The sequence below is a fragment of the Mytilus edulis genome, chromosome 9, assembly GCF_963676685.1.
Source record: "Mytilus edulis chromosome 9, xbMytEdul2.2, whole genome shotgun sequence".
NCBI lineage: Eukaryota > Metazoa > Mollusca > Bivalvia > Mytilida > Mytilidae > Mytilus > Mytilus edulis.
In genome coordinates, this window is record NC_092352.1 from 26,585,139 (window position 1) to 26,603,031 (window position 17,893).

The 17,893-nt window shown below is 30.0% G+C and overlaps 1 protein-coding gene across 4 annotated transcripts in view; it reads left to right on the plus strand.

Moving 5' to 3' along the window:
• The window catches only part of LOC139487944 (long-chain-fatty-acid--CoA ligase 1-like), a 42,605-nt gene extending 25,284 nt beyond the window's left edge, over positions 1–17,321 (plus strand). For all 4 annotated transcript variants that reach the window (XM_071273194.1, XM_071273192.1, XM_071273196.1 and 1 more), the window contains 18 exons: positions 300–401; positions 1,082–1,181; positions 2,308–2,480; positions 3,297–3,329; positions 3,713–3,764; positions 4,741–4,811; positions 5,311–5,394; positions 5,664–5,798; positions 6,605–6,687; positions 9,105–9,255; positions 9,904–9,976; positions 10,489–10,577; positions 11,908–12,024; positions 12,508–12,561; positions 12,933–13,022; positions 13,670–13,774; positions 14,386–14,457; positions 15,136–17,321. In XM_071273194.1, coding sequence (XP_071129295.1) covers positions 300–401; positions 1,082–1,181; positions 2,308–2,480; positions 3,297–3,329; positions 3,713–3,764; positions 4,741–4,811; positions 5,311–5,394; positions 5,664–5,798; positions 6,605–6,687; positions 9,105–9,255; positions 9,904–9,976; positions 10,489–10,577; positions 11,908–12,024; positions 12,508–12,561; positions 12,933–13,022; positions 13,670–13,774; positions 14,386–14,457; positions 15,136–15,273 — 1,722 coding nt within the window. In that variant the 3' untranslated portion in view covers positions 15,274–17,321. The remainder of the gene's footprint in view (positions 1–299; positions 402–1,081; positions 1,182–2,307; positions 2,481–3,296; positions 3,330–3,712; positions 3,765–4,740; positions 4,812–5,310; positions 5,395–5,663; positions 5,799–6,604; positions 6,688–9,104; positions 9,256–9,903; positions 9,977–10,488; positions 10,578–11,907; positions 12,025–12,507; positions 12,562–12,932; positions 13,023–13,669; positions 13,775–14,385; positions 14,458–15,135) is intronic.
• Positions 17,322–17,893: the final 572 nt, after the last annotated feature.

Sequence of the window (17,893 nt, forward strand, 5' to 3'; positions counted from 1 at the left end):
AAGACCAAATCCTTTTGAAATTTGTTTGTCTCTGAGAATTATTAAATAAGTTGGCTAGAAATTTGGTTAAATTATAGTATATGTAACAATACTGAAAAAAGTGATAACTTTTCACCAGATTTTCGAAAGAAAATCAGTTTTTGATTTGGATATGTACGGCGGCCGGGCAACCTTTTGCTCAAATGATATAAATTGAGTTCTTTCAAAGATGTATGTAGAGTAATCCACATGCTCAAATATATATACGGTAATTTCAAAATACATCCACACTAACTGTATACAAATCAAATTCATTTCAGGTTTTAAATAGGGCAGCAAGTATTGGTGCAGGATTAATTGCAAATGACCAGGCAGCTATAAATTCTACAAGAATAGGGTTATATTCACAAAACAGAGTTGAGGTAAATCTGAAATATTCAAGTTACAATATAGCACTTACAAAGAAATGATGTGAATATAAAACTAACTAGAAAGCAGTATTGGTAAGACTTTTCTCATTTGACTAGATAATTTATGTTTTTTTGTTGTCTCCTGTCAATGAAGTCTCATGCATCAATAATGTACAAATGTGATTACCGGTAGGTCTACTTTTAAAACAAGAACCTCTCTTTTGATAGGTCAATGATATTTGGTATGCTGTTGTATTAGCAATGGGACATCTAATTTCAACAAGATAATTTGGCACACGCCCTCAGTCTAGTCATTTTGAAACTTTTGCATAGTTCACATGTTGAAGTTTATAATTAGGTCACTTTAAGATGAACCTTAAACAGAAAGTTGTTAATATTTAGTATCTAATTGTATTAGCATTGACAATTCTCCTTTCATTGGAGATTTATTTTGTCCTGCACCTTCAGTCATGGTTCATTGGAGATTTATTTGTCCTGCACCTTCAGTCATGGTTCATTGACTGCCTATTTGATTTCAACATTTGCATGAAAACATCAAATTTACACACAAACAAGATGTTAAAATCCCAGTATGGGATGTAGAATAAGCAAATTGTGATTGATTGTTTAGAATCATGGTATTGTGGAAAAAGCATGTAATTACTTAGTATGTTTTTTTATCTTATTTTCAGTATGGTATTGTTGAACAAGCATGTTATACATATTCTATGGCATTGGTTCCATTATATGACACATTAGGACCAGAAGCATGTACATATATTGTCAATCAAGGTCAGTAGTTATTTCATACAAAAAAATGTATTCATCTATATTTTTACAATTACAAACGGGAACAGAAATAGCTTATGATAAAAAAAGATGTAGGGTATAATTCTAGTAGTGGATCCATAGCTCTTAGGTCCTTATGTTATTTTTTGACTATTTGCGGACCATAGAGCTACAGAATTTTCCAATTTCAAAACGTTCAGAATTGCCACCCAGGTTTCAATATGGCCGAACAAATTAGGCGGAGAATGTATACAAATGGAAATAATTAGAAAATAGAATGATGGAAATGAATATTCAAACATAAATAGGTACGTCATGTCCTAGAAGAATATCTAAAGAAATGAACTCTATATATTGACAAGCTTTATATTGATTATAAACAATAAATTTTTGGGAAATAAATGCGACCTGAACCTGGGTCTCAATTCTGAACGTTTTGAAATAGGAAAAGGCTGTAGCTCTATGGTCTTCAAATAGTCAAAAAATAACATAAGGACCTAAGAGCTACGGTTCAGCAGCTAAGTATAATTCCAAAGAGACAGAAACGAAACAGCATGAAAAATAAGAAAATAATTAGATGTCAAACTACAGACTTTTACATCACACAAGTGTCTTTATATTATGTCAAACTCTATGTTGTTCAGGGTCTAAAAAAGTTGTAATATTTTTTAATTTTCTATCAAAGGTCAGCCACCTATTCCAATTCCTTAAAGGACAAAAACTAAGAGTTATGTGTGTACCCTTTGTTATCAATGAAAAGAAATACTAGTACTATCATCAATGAAATGGCAACATGATCTCAGAATAAAACTAAAAATGACTGTCTTAAATAGCATCTCTTAGTAATTTAAATTCAGCATTCTTTATAATGATAATAAAAGAATTGAATTGGTGGCTTCAAGTGCAGGTGGTGGGACCAATCACCTGCTTAGTCATATCAAAGATTTATGTGTCCAGGTTGGGTGACATGTCTTCCTTGTGAACTAGCATGTTTTAAATCTGGCTAGTACAAAGCAGAGTTTATACTGATACCACAAAAACATTTTCAAGTTTGCTATTGGACATTTAACAGCCATCCATTGTCAACATACATGTAACAGTCATTTCAGTATATTATTTTATATTTCAGCCAACATAAGCCTAGTTATCTGTGATACATGTAAAAAAGTTCAGTCCATGTTTGATAAATATGAGGAAACACCAAACCTTAAAACAATTGTCATGATGGAAGAAATGTCTCTTGACTTGCAGACTAAAGCACAACAATTAGGGATCAAACTCTTATCATTTAGTGATTTGGAGGTAAGCTTTACACATATAGCATTAAATGATTTTGAGATTTAGGGTCTGATGTTCAATTAAAATCAAAAGCTATTTTAATTCTAACATGTTATTCAATTGATCATGTACAGAGACTATCTTACTTTGTTTCCAACATTGATAGGCTTATTAAAAAAAACCATTTACTTCATATAGCATTTGTAGAAAATAGAAGTAAATTGCAAATGACACTGAAAGATGTGACAAGATTTAGTTACACTTTTGATTTAAAATTGGATATCAATGAAAGTTTTTTAAAGTATGTTTTATACAATATTATTGAGGTTGTCAGCAATATTAAGTTATTCAGGAGAGTTGGTAGTTAATTAGAACTAGCAACCATCTGATGATAATCTTATAAGGAGTAGGAAACAACCATGTTTAAGCTTAGAGAATATGGATACATTAGTAAGACAGCATTCCATCGATGCAATAAAACTAAATAGACATCAAGAAGTCATAATACAGTCTTTAAAATAGGCAATTGTCTTGAACCATATGTCAACTCTAAATTGCCAAGAGAGTGGTTCAGAATGAATTGAAAAGAGACTAACAAAGATATACCAAGAACAGCAAATTCTTTAAAGGACTTCCATATTAAAATGGTGCATTTGAACTTGTCAGTTTTTAGTTATTTTTTCTTAACTAAAATCAAAATATAGAAATGTGCCAATACATTAAAATCAGGCTATACTACCAACTGAAAAATTTACAGTATTACAAAAAACAAATAACTCTGGATGTTGTAAAACAATACTGTAAATACTATTTTATATCATATAATAATTATTTTTTTAGGAACAGGGTGAAAAATCTCCGCAAGAACCAAAGGTAATTGTATATGTCATAATAGACGTTTTAAATTTATTTATTTCCAAATTAAAGATCAATTGAACTGTTATGTTGGTTTGAATTCCTCGGGAAAATCTCTACCTTAATATAACATCACAGTAGACTTTTTATTTCGAATAGATTGTCATTATAATAGGATGACACTTTTTTTTATACTTTAGTAAGTAGCAGAACATGTGAAAGATAGAATTTTTTTTGCGAAAAGAAAAATTAGTTTAGTAAAATTGACACCTATATGATTTTGAGTGCATTCAAATTACCAAAGTGTTTATACAAAATTCTAATGACACACCCATAACCATAACATGCATGTTATAAAAATTTCTAATAAATATATTATATAACATTTGTTTATTTTACAGCCTGCTAAACCCGATGATATATGTGTTGTATGTTATACAAGTGGTACTACAGGTGGGTAAATAAACTTTTTTACTTAGATATATAAAATAAATAGTGAATGGATAATCAGTAACAAAAGTTAAAGATGCTTAGATTTATGAACATATTGAAACAATGTCACTGGTTAATAAGGTTTCAAGTAAACAACTCAAAGTGACATTTTACCACAAACTTTCTGCTCATGATGAGTGGTATGTTTTTGTCTTTCCTGTGATAAACATTTTGATGGCAATTGAAAAATATAACTCAAAGAAAACAAGCAACAACCTGGTCAAAAGAGAAAAAACCCAATACAACACTACCCAGAAAAGAATGGGCAGAAGGAACCAACCCCCTTTTGAGAGACAACGGTGTTACTTTTTTAGTGCCATTTATAGAGCCAATAAATGGATATCTATTGTCACTCTTTGAAGCAACAGTTACTTCCCTTTGTCTACATGTTGGATGTTTAAGTGTCCGAAGACCTTCATAAATCAGCCAAAATCAACTTTAATTATTTTGTGGAAAATTTTTAATTCTTTTGGCCTTTCTTGATTCCTCAATCTGATCTTACAGTATTTTTATCAGACTTGTTAGTGCATATTTCAATTTGATTAGTCAAATAGAAAATTTAATCCATTTATTCCTCCAAAATGGTGTCCAAGGGAAATAATTCAAACTCAAAATAACATCATATTTTTCAAACTCAAAATTACATTATATTAAACCTATCTATAGTATTGTCCTCAAAGCCAAAGGTGAAGTTTTCAATTAGGTTATGTAAGAACAAATATTTATGACTAATAATTATTATTGATATTTGAATACATTTGCATAAGCATGTAAATATTATTGTTAAACTATTGGGTTCTCCAATGTGATCATTCAAAATGTATATGGGTGATCTAGAAACTGAGTGTTTAAATATGCAGCACTACATAATGATTTACAATTTAATTTTCATTTGATTTGATAGACTTTTATGAAATATAACTTTAATTTTTATTAGGTTTACCTAAAGGAGCAATGTTAACACATAAAGGAACCATTTCTACAGTTTGTTCAGCATTTGTCACACTTGTGAGTATTTTATCATGAATATTATCTGCCATAATGAATCTATGACATCAGTGTAGTTGATAAAGAAACATGACTTTGATGGGGACCTTTGAGAAAATAAGTGCACCTTTGTTATCTATTGTTTTTAATGGAACTTTAATGATAATTATTGTAAAGGAGTTCTCATGCAACAATGTGGTCCTTCAAACTATGTTTGATGGTTCTCTCTGGTCACACCAGCTGCCTCGGACTAAAAAATCCCGCGCTGATACAACCTAAATTGTTGAATCAATCAATCGATGGATCTGTTGTAGTGATTAAATTGATTAGACACTGAGGGTTTCTTATTTTAACCTAGAAGTTAGTTGGATGACTTATCTTATTGTCTATTTCTAAAACAAAGTAAGAAATGAAATAGCATGCTCTCTTCAAATAGGTACATCTTGAAATAATAATCATTTTAACATTAATATTTCAGTGTTTTTGACTCAACACAACGATTTGTGCTCTTTTATTTTAGGAAAATGGTGGTGTTACTCTTGGACCAGAAGATGTTTTAATATCATATCTACCATTAGCCCATTCATATGAAAGGTTGTTAGAGGTAGGTCTTCAATGAAATGTAGAATATTCAGTGTTAAAGCATTATCTTTAAAGAGTTAAGTCATATTAGTTGTAGAGTAGTCACATTCATTGTACAGCAAGAAAATCTTTTTTGTAAAAGGATAAAGCTAGATATTAATTTCGAATGTTTTTTAGACTAAGAAAATTTTGTTTCTATTCCAAATTAATAATACTGGTTAATTAAAGAATGAAATACATGTAATAAGCAAGCAACACATCATTAATATGAGATTATTTTTCTTTTGTTAGGTAACAGTGACAATGTCTGGTGGAAGAATAGGATTTTTCCAAGGGGATGTTAAATTATTGATGGAAGATATTAAAGAACTATCACCAACATTATTTCCTTCTGTACCCAGATTACTCAATAGATTCTATGATAAGGTAACACTTGTTGTATTTTGTTTATTGTTACACCACCACTTTATTATACGTCCACTTTAAAAAAAAAAAAAAAAAAAAAAAAAAAGGGAGGGTGGGGGGTGGATACTGTTTTACCTATATCTTAGACTTGATACAATTCCCTTTCTTTTATTTCTCTCTTACTAATTTATATGTTTACTGAAAACTGCCAGTATACTAATTGAACTTCCTCTGCAGGTGTCAGTATAATGGTAATCTCTTAGTTATAGCAGTGAAATTGTTAATGGGGCAAAATTTTTAAAAAATAATATTAGGAGGGGACATGTTCCAAGTCTACCTTTGTTTGTCCATCTGTCTATCCGTCATGTCTGTCCATTAATACCCCTGCTTTAAAAAAAGAGGAAGCAAACGGTTTACCTCTTACTGTCCATCCATCCATCTATCAGTTCGTTCGTCACATGTTTATTTTTTGTCGCATCTTTCTCAAGAACTACATAACAAGGATTTCTGAAATTTGGTTTCAGGGTTTTTATGATTCAGCTTAACCGTGTGATGCCTTTTCAGATTCATTACTCAACCACTTCCTGTTTACCTGATACCTTTTAGCAGGGTTGGGGTATCATTAGTGTGCTGTAGCTCACAGATTCACTTGTTATAACTGATTTAACAATGTCAAAATAAATATCTGAATTTAATTATAACACCAGCAACAGTAATAAAGATAAACTTAAACACTGCTTTGAGCAACTTATTTGAACATGTATCACAACTTTCAACTGACAGGTTTTTGCTACATTTTAAAATTAAAAATGTCTTTATATTTCAAGGTTGTAGCAGGTGTAAATGAAAGTGCAGTTAAAAAAATGATGTTTGATATGGGAATGAAAAGTAAACAGAAAGAACTTCAAAAGTAAGTTATTATTTACTGCATTAATCTTGAATCTGATATACTACAAAAATTGAATACACATAATTCTTAAATAATTTACAAAATATTTGATCACAATTAGGATGAAAGGTCATGTCCATGATGCTGTTGGGCAAAATAAAGGCACTAATGTAATCCCTGACTGTCCATACTTTACTTCATCTCCTTCAATTCCAATTCAGTAACATAAGATTAGCCAGTTGATAATTTTTGTACGACCGCAAAAATTTTAATTTTTCGTCGTATATTGCTATCACGTTGGCGTCGTCGTCGTCGTCCGAATACTTTTAGTTTTCGCACTCTAATTTTAGTAAAAGTGAATAGAAATCTATGAAATTTTAACACAAGGTTTATGACCACAAAAGGAAGGTTGGGATTGGTTTTGGGAGTTTTGATCCCAACATTTTAGGAATTAGGGGCCAAAAAGGGCCCAAATAATCATTTTCTTGGTTTTCGCACTATAACTTAAGTTTAAGTGAATGGAAATTTATGAAATTTTGACACAAGGTTTATGACCACAAAAGGAAGGTTGGGATTGATTTTGGGAGTTTTGGTTTCAACAGTTTAGGAATTAGGGGCCAAAAAAGGGCCCAAATAAGCATTATTCTTGGTTTTCGCACAATAACTTTAGTATTAGTAAATAGAAATCAATGAAATTTAAACACAAGGTTTATGACCACAAAAGGAAGGTTGGGATTGATTTTGGGAGTTGAGGTCCGAACAGTTTAGGAATTAGGGGCCAAAAAGGGGCCCAAATAAGCCTTTTTTTTGGTTTTTGCACCATAACTTTAGTATAAGTAAATAGAAATCTATGAAATTTAAACACAAGGTTTATGACCATAAAAGGAAGGTTGGGATTGATTTTGGGAGTTTTGGTCCCAACAGTTTAGGAATAAGGGGCCCAAAGGGTCCAAAATTAAACTTTGTCTGATTTCATCAAAAATTGAATAATTGGGGTTCTTTGATATGCCGAATCTAACTGTGTATGTAGATTCTTAATTTTTGGTCCTGTTTACAAATTGGTCTACATTAAGGTCCAAAGGGTCCATAATTAAACTTTGTTTGATTTTGACAAAAATTGAATCCTTGGGGTTCTTTGATATGCTGAATCTAAAAATGTACTTAGATTTTTGATTATTGGCCCAGTTTTCAAGTTGGTCCAAATCGGGGTCCAAAATTAAACTTTGTTTGATTTCATCAAAAATTGAATAATTGTGTTCTTTGATATGCCGATTCTAACTGTGTATGTAGATTCTTAATTTTTGGTCTCGTTTTCAAATTGGTCAACATAAAGGTCCAAAGGGTCCAAAATTAAACTTAGCTTGATTTTAACAAAAATTGAATTCTTGGGCTTCTTTGATATGCTGAATCTAAACATGTACTTAGATTTTTTATTATGGGCCCAGTTTTCAAGTTGGTCCAAATCAGGATCCAAAATTATTATATTAAGTATTGTGCAATAGCAAGAAATTTTCAATTGCAGAGTATTCAGCAATAGCAAGAAATCTTCAATTGCACAGTATTGTGCAATAGCAAGATATTTTCAATTACACAGTATTGAGCAATAGCAAGAAATCTTCAATTGCACAGTATTGTGCAATAGCAAATATTTTCAATTGCACAGTATTGCGCAATAGCAAGAAATATCTAATTGCACAATATTGTGCAATAGCAAGAAATTTTCAATTGATTGGAGTTATCTTTCTTTGTCCAGAATAGTAGTTGAATCAACTTAAATCATTGTTTTATACAATATACAATGTATATTTTCACTTTTACTACCAACTGATCATTTTAAAACAATCTTTACCGTTCAGTGATAACAAGCACTTTTTTTACATTTTAATATTTTATGATGTATTTAAATGAGTAGTTATTGCTATTTCTTCAATTTTTTGAGAGGATTAATATTCAACAGCATAGTGAATTGCTCGAAGGCAAAACAAACATTTTAAGTTCATTAGACCACATTCATTCTGTGTCAGAAACCTATGCTGTGTCAACTATTTAATCACAGTCCAAATTTAGAGCTGAATCCAGCTTGAAAGTTGTGTCCATACTTGCCCCAACCGTTCAGGGTTCAACCTCTGCGGTCGTATAAAGCTGCACCCTGCGGAGCATCTGGTTGCATTTTAAAATACATCAATGTCATGTTTCCATTGCTTGCAAAATTTGCAGATGAGATTGGAAAGTTGTTTTATTTTTAGAAAAAAACGTCATAAACTGAATTTATTTTTAAGAAAAAAAGCAAATAATTTTTCTATTACAGTTATGATAAGTTTTACTTAAGTCTTATGCAGAATTTATTCTTAAAAAAAACCAATATTTTTAACATTACAACTACTTACACACAAATTTATAATATATTATTGTGCAACTTTATGCTTTATTTTTTCCAGAAATGTAATAAGAAATGACAGCATTTATGACAAGTTGGTATTTAAGAAGATCCAACAAGGTTTAGGAGGAAAAGTTCGGCTAATTACTACAGGTTCAGCACCTCTGTCGGCAACAGTATTAGAATTCTTAAGATGTTGTGTTGGTTGTCCGGTAAGTGCCTTTTAGTGTAGGACTAGGATAGAATTTCTATGTTTTGTGTTGATTGTCCATTATATTGCTTCTTCTTTTATTTTGTTTTTAAAGGTTTCTTTAATTGTTGGTGTTTTATGCTACTTTCAGCAACCTTGGTTATACCGTGGCAGCTTCATATTCATCATATCTTGAATATAGATTCCTTATGGTTTTTATTTCTATCTAGTCAGCTGTTCTTGACATCACTTTAATATGATTTGGCAACTCCTAAAAAAAAATCTTTATCTTTAATCTTGTGATTTTTTTTCCAGTTATTACAAGTGAATTAAAAGAACAATATCTTACATTTAGAATCATTGCAATGTATACAATTCTGTTTAACAGGGTTCACCTAAGCTAATGTTATCAGCTTTCTGAAGAAAGCACAAAGATTTACTATCAAATGTTGTTTATTTCAGATAATTGAAGGTTATGGACAAATGTTGTTTATTTCAGATAATTGAAGGTTATGGACAGACAGAATCTCATACTATCAAATGTTGTTTATTTTAGATAATTGAAGGTTATGGACAGACAGAATCTCATACTATTAAATGTTGTTTATTTCAGATAATTGAAGGTTATGGACAGACAGAATCTCATACTATTAAATGTTGTTTATTTCAGATAATTGAAGGTTATGGACAGACAGAATCTCATGCTTTATGTTCCATGCAGTTCATAGGAGATGCATCATCAGGTTAATTTAATATCTTTGTTATTTTGGCCATTTTGTAAAAAAAAAGGTGCAATTACATACAATATTTCAGTTTAAAAACACAAAAAGACTTGTGCATTGAAAGATGGTTCAAAGGTCGCATGTAGTAGTAGTTTCAGTACAATTCCATGAAATTGGATATATCGGATAAATATTTTTTTATGTATATTAATGAATTTTCTTTTGGACAGTTTTGAAATTAGCTTTATTATATTGTAAATATTTGTAAGATATATAGATATATAGATGCTTAATGATTTATATTTATCTTATCATGCTCTCTCCTTCCCTCTTGCCAGACCAATGAAACATTATAGATTTAACACACAGAATGCTACAAAAATCTACATAATAACATTTTTTGATTTTTAGCAAAGAAAATAGTTATATTGTCTTATCAAATCTGGAACACTCCGTACTATTAAATGTATTCATTTTGATATGATATATGACCTGTTTGGTAACATTGTACCACTATAATTTTATTGTTTTAGGTAACGTTGGACCACCTATTCCCAGTAACCTTATCAAACTAGATGATGTACCAGATATGAACTACTTTGCTGATCAGAACAAAGGAGAGGTAAGACAATCAGAACAGTTATATTTCAGTAGCAAATGTTACAAATTCATTAAAAAATTAAAGGGGCACTAGCTGTCAAATTCATAGTCACCGATTTGACTCAAATTCTCATATTTGATTTATAACAATGTAAAACATTTATCCAAACTATCAAAAGTCTAAAATAAACAGTTCACAGAGCATGGGGTAGATAATATATAGGTTCATTCGTGTGTATTTTAGTCCAGACGCCATCTAATTAACTATCAATTTGATCTCAGATGACCATATAAGCGATGTTAACATAAATAAAGATATGAATAGGTGCAATTGGATTTTTATAGGTCTGTTTGATTTTATTTTATAGATTAAAAATAGATTTTTCTCATTGCTTTTAACCGTATAAGAATGATTGTATGTGCATCGAATTAGTAATCAAATGATTTACCGTAGTTTCACTTTCATTGTTGACATTCTTTTTCTTTAAATAACCAGTACACGTACAATGCATGCGTTGTCAATCTCTAGCTAGGGGTTAAATTGAAGTTCACATGAATACGGATTTAAAGAGGTCGACTCATTCACTTGCAAGTGAATAACTAATTATCAATGTTTCTTAGCGTAAATTGACAAAATTGAACCTTTTGGCTGCAAAAAGCGAATTGTTATTTCACTATTTCACTTTCATTATTGATTGAACCAAAAAAAGTCAAACTTTAGATTTTTTATATATCTCGTTGCTAGTGCCCCTTTAAGGAAAAATTATTTTTTTTATTTCGTAATACAATATAATAGGACAATTACAATTATTTAAAATTAGATATAAATTTGTTTTTGTTATATTTAAATATACTTTGTTTGTCATTGATTTATCTCACATTATGACCGAGGGGCCTATATGGTCGAATGGGTTAACTATTCTAAGTATTGTATTACTAGTCTGTCAACACTGAGTTCATGAGTTCTTATCCCACACATGGCGGGTGCGCTCTTCTCCAATCTTAAATGACTAGGGTTGTTAGTTTTCCTATCAAAGGTCAAGGTCCCACTCTCTCCACCCAAAAATAATGTCTGCCAAATAATAGCACAATAGTTTTGAAATTGGCATTAAACAATCAGTCAATCAATTATGACTGGATTTTTAGAAAGTGGTGATAAATGAAAAATCTTTTGTCCAACTATCTCCAAACAACATCCAAAATATACAAAGTCATTACAAATGTCTTATCTTATTTTGAACCATTAATGGTTAAATTGTTCCAATTAATTGATTTATATTATATGGCTTCACCAATGGAAGAATTATTTGTCAGACATTTTCATTTATGATGATTTAAAATTTCTTTAACAGGTATGCCTACAGGGTCCAAGTGTTTTTGTTGGTTACCTTAATGATGAGGTCAAAACAAAAGAAGTTTTAGACAAGGATGGCTGGCTACATACAGGAGATATTGGAGAATGGTTACCGGTAAGTTTGTTAATTTAATAATATATCATTGTGGTATAGTAATACTTCAATCAATTGAAAAATAATTTTGATTTTGAAAGGAATAGATATAGAATTCTTCATGCAGTATAGATTGTTTGTTTAATGTCCAGTAGGAAGCAGATTTTAACTTTAGATTAACTTTATGGTTCAGTTGCAGATATAAATGTATGAATTATTGTTTTCTCTTTTTTTTTTAACCTGTTTTCTAAGCATAAATATACTGACATTCTTTAATGATTACATTTTGCTGAAAATTAAAGTTTGTCTCTTTGACCATTATACTGAAATGTTGAAAATTAAAGTTTGTCTCTTTGACCATTATACTGAAATGTTGAAAATTAAAGTTTGTCTCTTTGACCATTATACTGAAATGTGGTTATATAACAGTTGAAGTGCTGTATTTTCATTATTCACTAAAACTACTATTACATGTATCAGACAATAAGCTTGTCTTTTTTCCAGAATGGAACCCTGAAAATTATTGACAGAAAGAAACATATATTTAAGTTAGCACAGGTATGTAATATTCATGACCAAAATATTTGGAATTTTCTTCTGTTCTAAAGCATAGATTCAAGAGTTTTTTAATATGTCTCTGATAACCCTTGATATGCTGTAAATTTTTTGTGTGCGATTTTTTTGGATATTCAAGAATAGAAAAAATGTGACTAATTATTGCAATTTTTGCGATTTTGAAATATCTGCACAATGTTCTATGTTTCAGTTATCAGAATACGAGTTCTTATTATTGCAATTCTCACCTAACCCAGTGGCCTTGTTTACAGAATAAAAACTTCACAATGATTTCTGAAATACTTTGTCAGGGCTTTTATTCTTAATGATTAGATGTAATATAAAGTGTTTTCAATGTTTCCTTTATTTGATAGGGAGAATATATAGCACCAGAGAAGATAGAAAACATTTACGTTAGATCAACATTGGTAGCACAAATATTTGTGCATGGTGATAGCTTGAAGGTATGTAGATAAGGCATTCACAACACATTACAAATTAAAAAATACTATGTTAGACTTTACTTTTCTCTCCAAATGACCTTCCAGAGAACCTGCAAGTTCAATATTTTAAAGTATCTGTTTTGTCAGAACATTGATGCTAAACATATAAAGACATATAATTATTTAAGCAGATACACCCTTGAGAAACTGACCATGAGATATAAGATAACGGTAACATGATACATATACCACAGTTGAATGTCTGACCATTATCAGATACTTAATGACCTTCTTGATGATTGATGTGTCTAGGAGTATAACAGTCTTCCATAGACGATAGATGATGCTGACATATACAGGTAGTCATGTTTCAGTGACATAAGTTAAACTTCAGATGTTAGATACTAAGTGATAATAGTCATAAGACTTTTATGCTGATGTATTTTTCATGCGTCACTGATTTGGTGAAATTTTCTGAGATTTATTTCTCCAATACAGTTTGACCTACAATATTCTTAATGTCCTGAAAATTCATGAAATAATTGCCACAAAAAAACTTTCTTTTACAGTGTATTAAATACACATTTTTAATAAAACAAAAAAAATGGGTAAAAGTTTTATTTTGAAATAGATTATCAAAACATTTTATGTTTTTATCTTTTCTTCAGGCAAGTTTAGTAGCAGTTTGTGTACCAGATCCTGAAGTGTTACCAAGTTATGCAAAGTCAAACTTTAATATAACAGGATCAATGGAAGAATTAGTCAAAAATCCAGTATGTATATCTAGTAATATAAGATATTGAAGAAAATCAATAGACTTTTCAGATGTCAACCTAAATTTTATTAGAGGATTGGGCTAGGTGGTAGACTCTTTTTTATTGATGGGTAAACTGTGTCCTTGGAAATTATGTCAGCAATTTCTATTGTAGTAGGAGTTGATTCATTCCTGGCTCATTATTTGCATAAAAGTGACATGGTACATTGGATCTTTTAAGAATTTAAATATAACTTGTTGATGGCATATCGGAATGGTTTACATCTCATATTTGATTTAATAACTTTAACTAATAAACCAACCATCTTGAAGTCTCAAGAATGTGTAGACAAAGGGATGACAGCACCTTCAACAAAATATAGAATTCTGTCCTATTTTTATGCCTCGTCTACATTACAATATTTACCAAATTAGGGTTTATGGCTCTGATTTTGCAGCTTACTAAATATGGCATATGGCAATGGGATAGTGTGAGCACCCTTAGCATGGTGTGCTGTGGCCAAATGTTCTTGTTTATTCTTTAATAATTATTAGGAAAAAGTTAAATAACCTCTAAACATATACTAATTACAAAATATTTATATAAAACATTGATTTTTATCTTTTTAGGAAATAAAGAAGGCCATATTAGCAGATCTGACAAAACTAGGAAAGAGTGGTGGATTACATTCATTTGAACAGGTTTGTTTACTTATCTTTTTATAAGTTCTTACATTTGACACAAAGTATTTTCTTTACAAAGATAACCCTGTCATTTATTCACTTATAGGAAGTGAGATCATAATATATGCATCTTCAATGAGAAAAAGAATCAGCCATTATCTCTTGTGTCTATCTTTTTACAAAATATGAATATAGAATTATAAAGAGAAGTAGAGTAGCAAGATTTACTAGTCAATTATTAGCAATAATAAAAACATTGCAAAATGTAGGTATTTACACTGTGTCTAGTAGGTATTGGTTAAAAATTAATTTTATGCAGTACTTGAAGTCTTAGTTCACAGGATAGTAAATTTCTATGACCCATTTATAATGCCCCATTCATGGGCATTATGTTTTCTGGTCTGTGTTTCCGTTCGTCTCTTTGTTCGTTCGTCCATCCGTCTGTCCCGCTTCAGGTTTACATTTTTGGTGGAGGTAGTATTTGATGAAGATGAAGTCCAATCAACTTGAAACTTAGTACACATGCTTCCTATGATATGTATGATATGATCTTTTTAATTTTAATGCCAAATTAGAGTTTTTACCCCATTTTCACAGTCTACTGAACATAGAAAATGATAGTGCAGATAGGGCATTTGTGTTCTTGTTTCTTCTCTTTCCAAATAAATTAATTTTGTCAATATCTTTTTTTTTCAGGTGAGAGATATTTATGTTCATCCAGAATTATTTTCTGTGGAGAACGGACTATTAACACCAACATTTAAAGCCAAAAGACAGGACTTGAAAAAGGTTTTCCAACCTCAGATTGATGAAATGTATACAAAATTGCAATAATCTCTTTGTGTCACGTGTAAGATTGTGTTCACATGTGGTTTACAAACAGATAAATAAAATATTTCTGTGTTAAGATTTGCACAAGTGCATGTATTCCATTATGGTATATAAGTCTCTAGTGTACAATTTCTTTAAGACAATACTGGCATGAATAAAATCAAAACAGTTTCTACATCCATAATAAATAATAATTATTGACATTTTCACAAAACTTAGCTAAACATTATTTATATTTTTTAACAATTTTCACTTGCTTCAGAATTTAATATATTTAATTTTTACATATCAGTAGTTCATTAATATTCATATTATACCAGTGTCTTACTACAGAATCACTGTTACCTTCATATTTATCTCATTAATGTGTTAAAAGAAATAAATTAAAAAAAACATTGATGCTACATACATTTTGGTGTACTTGATAGAATCTTTGTTAGATCAAACAGCCAACAACAATTTTTAGAATTTTGTTGTCTTAAAACGTTCACATTACCTGATATGGTTCATTTGAAGCATTTTTGGGACACTGTTGTACTTTACTTCAGTTTGCCTTTCAATAAAAAAAGGCATTCGAAAAATATTATTATGAGCATGGTATTATAATGCATTCAGATGCTTGCATAAGAATTGTCTCAGAAATGTAATATATGTGTTTGTGAATGTTTTGTTTTTTTTAAACATATGTATATGGTGAAATATTCAAGAAAGTTTGCTATACCAGAATGGGAATTTATGGAAAATTTGCTTAACTCATTATCTGTATAGTTAAAACCTGTATTTTCAAGTATTGATACAATTGTAGCAGCTTTAGCTATTACTATAGGAACATATAATGTTTGCTGTGTTTAGTATGTGATCACTTGAATAGAAATTCTGTTCTTTGAATGAAATATGGTGATAGTTTGCAAATGGGTTATAATTGGAGAGTATATTATATGTAGTGGTGTCTGAAAGAAAAATCTTATTGGTTTATATGATATTTAAATGTGATAGCCCAGGAAGATATCATTTTAAAGAAAATGAGGGGGAAAAAATTGGATGGATTTCTAGTTTAATATTGACTTATACAACTATGTTCTGTGCAACGAAAAATCGAGGTTGTAACATCATCTAAAATGTTTTATTAGCATAAATTGGTCATTTCATATGTACACAATTCTAAACATTGGCATCTATATATAATCATAAAAACATGCACATTTTAATAAATAAGCTAATTATTGTAAAATTTAATTTTGTATTTAAAACTAGTTTTGATTCATTTTTTTACCCTTAAAATATTATTTTTGTTTCAAAGGCATTTTATATATTCTCCGGTTTCTGCTATTATCTGTTGAAAAGATAATTCAACACATTACTTGGTCTGCTTTTTTCTCCTAAATTAAAACAACATACAAATTAAATGTTTGGTGTCCATACAACTTTGACTGTTATGAAGAAATTCAGATGAGAGGTAAAAATTCTGTTTTAAAATGCATGTTATGTTTTGGAATTCTAACATCTTGTGAACACTATAAATCTGAGTGACAATGTGAAGAATAATTCATGAAAAAGTAGATTACACAGATAGTTTCCAATCATTGTAATACATTTTGTAAAATGGCAATGTGAACATTTATAAACTAACATAATGTTTTTAAAAGGGTCTGTTAAATTATTGGAGACCAAAAAATCCTTGATATTCGTTGTGATAAGCGTCATTGTAAGAAATACTCTGTTTTGTTCTATATACAATACTAATCTGAGAAGTTTGCTCTACAATGGAGTTTTTCCTAGGGAGCTTGGAAGAAAATTTTCTCTAAGTGGGTAAGGGACATAAATTAATGTATATTTCTTGTTATTTTTATTATTTTTATTAATTTAACTATTCATTAAATGGAGACATCGATTGTTGTGATGTTACAAATTTTAGTATAAAATCTTAAAAGTGCTATAACTTATTATTGCATCATTATGTTTTGGTTGGTATCTAGAAAATCCCTGGCATTTGTTTTTGTAAAATGCTTAAACATGTTTGTTTTGGTTTTCATTAAAATTCAATTTGTTAATTGTTATTTCTTTACAAAAACTTAAGTGTTTCAATAAATATTTACAGTGAAAGGTGTTGGTATATGTAGAGACTTAGGAGTTCAATGTATCATGTAAAATTCAAATATCCAAATAATACCATAATTCTGATGTGAATCACATATATCAGATATATACACCAGCTTCAACACTAAGTACACAACACATTATTCTGCTTACAGGAATGTAACAAGAACATGGTATAGATTTTACAGATTCACATGATATAGATATAAGAAGATGTGGTATGAGTGCCAATGAGACATCTCTCCATCCATGTCAAAATTTATAAAAGTAAACCATTATGTCAAAGTAAGGTTTCAACATGGAGCTTTGGGTCCTGCTGAACAGCAAGCTATAAATGGCCCTAAAAATTACTAGTTTAAATCATTCAAACTGGAAACCAACGAAAAAATCTATATAAAAACAAGAAACATGAAAAGCTTATGAACCACATCAACAAACGACAACTACTGAACAACCGATTATTTTAACAATGGTACAAATACCACAAAAAATCTGAATGGCTGCATTCTCATATGGCAATATGACT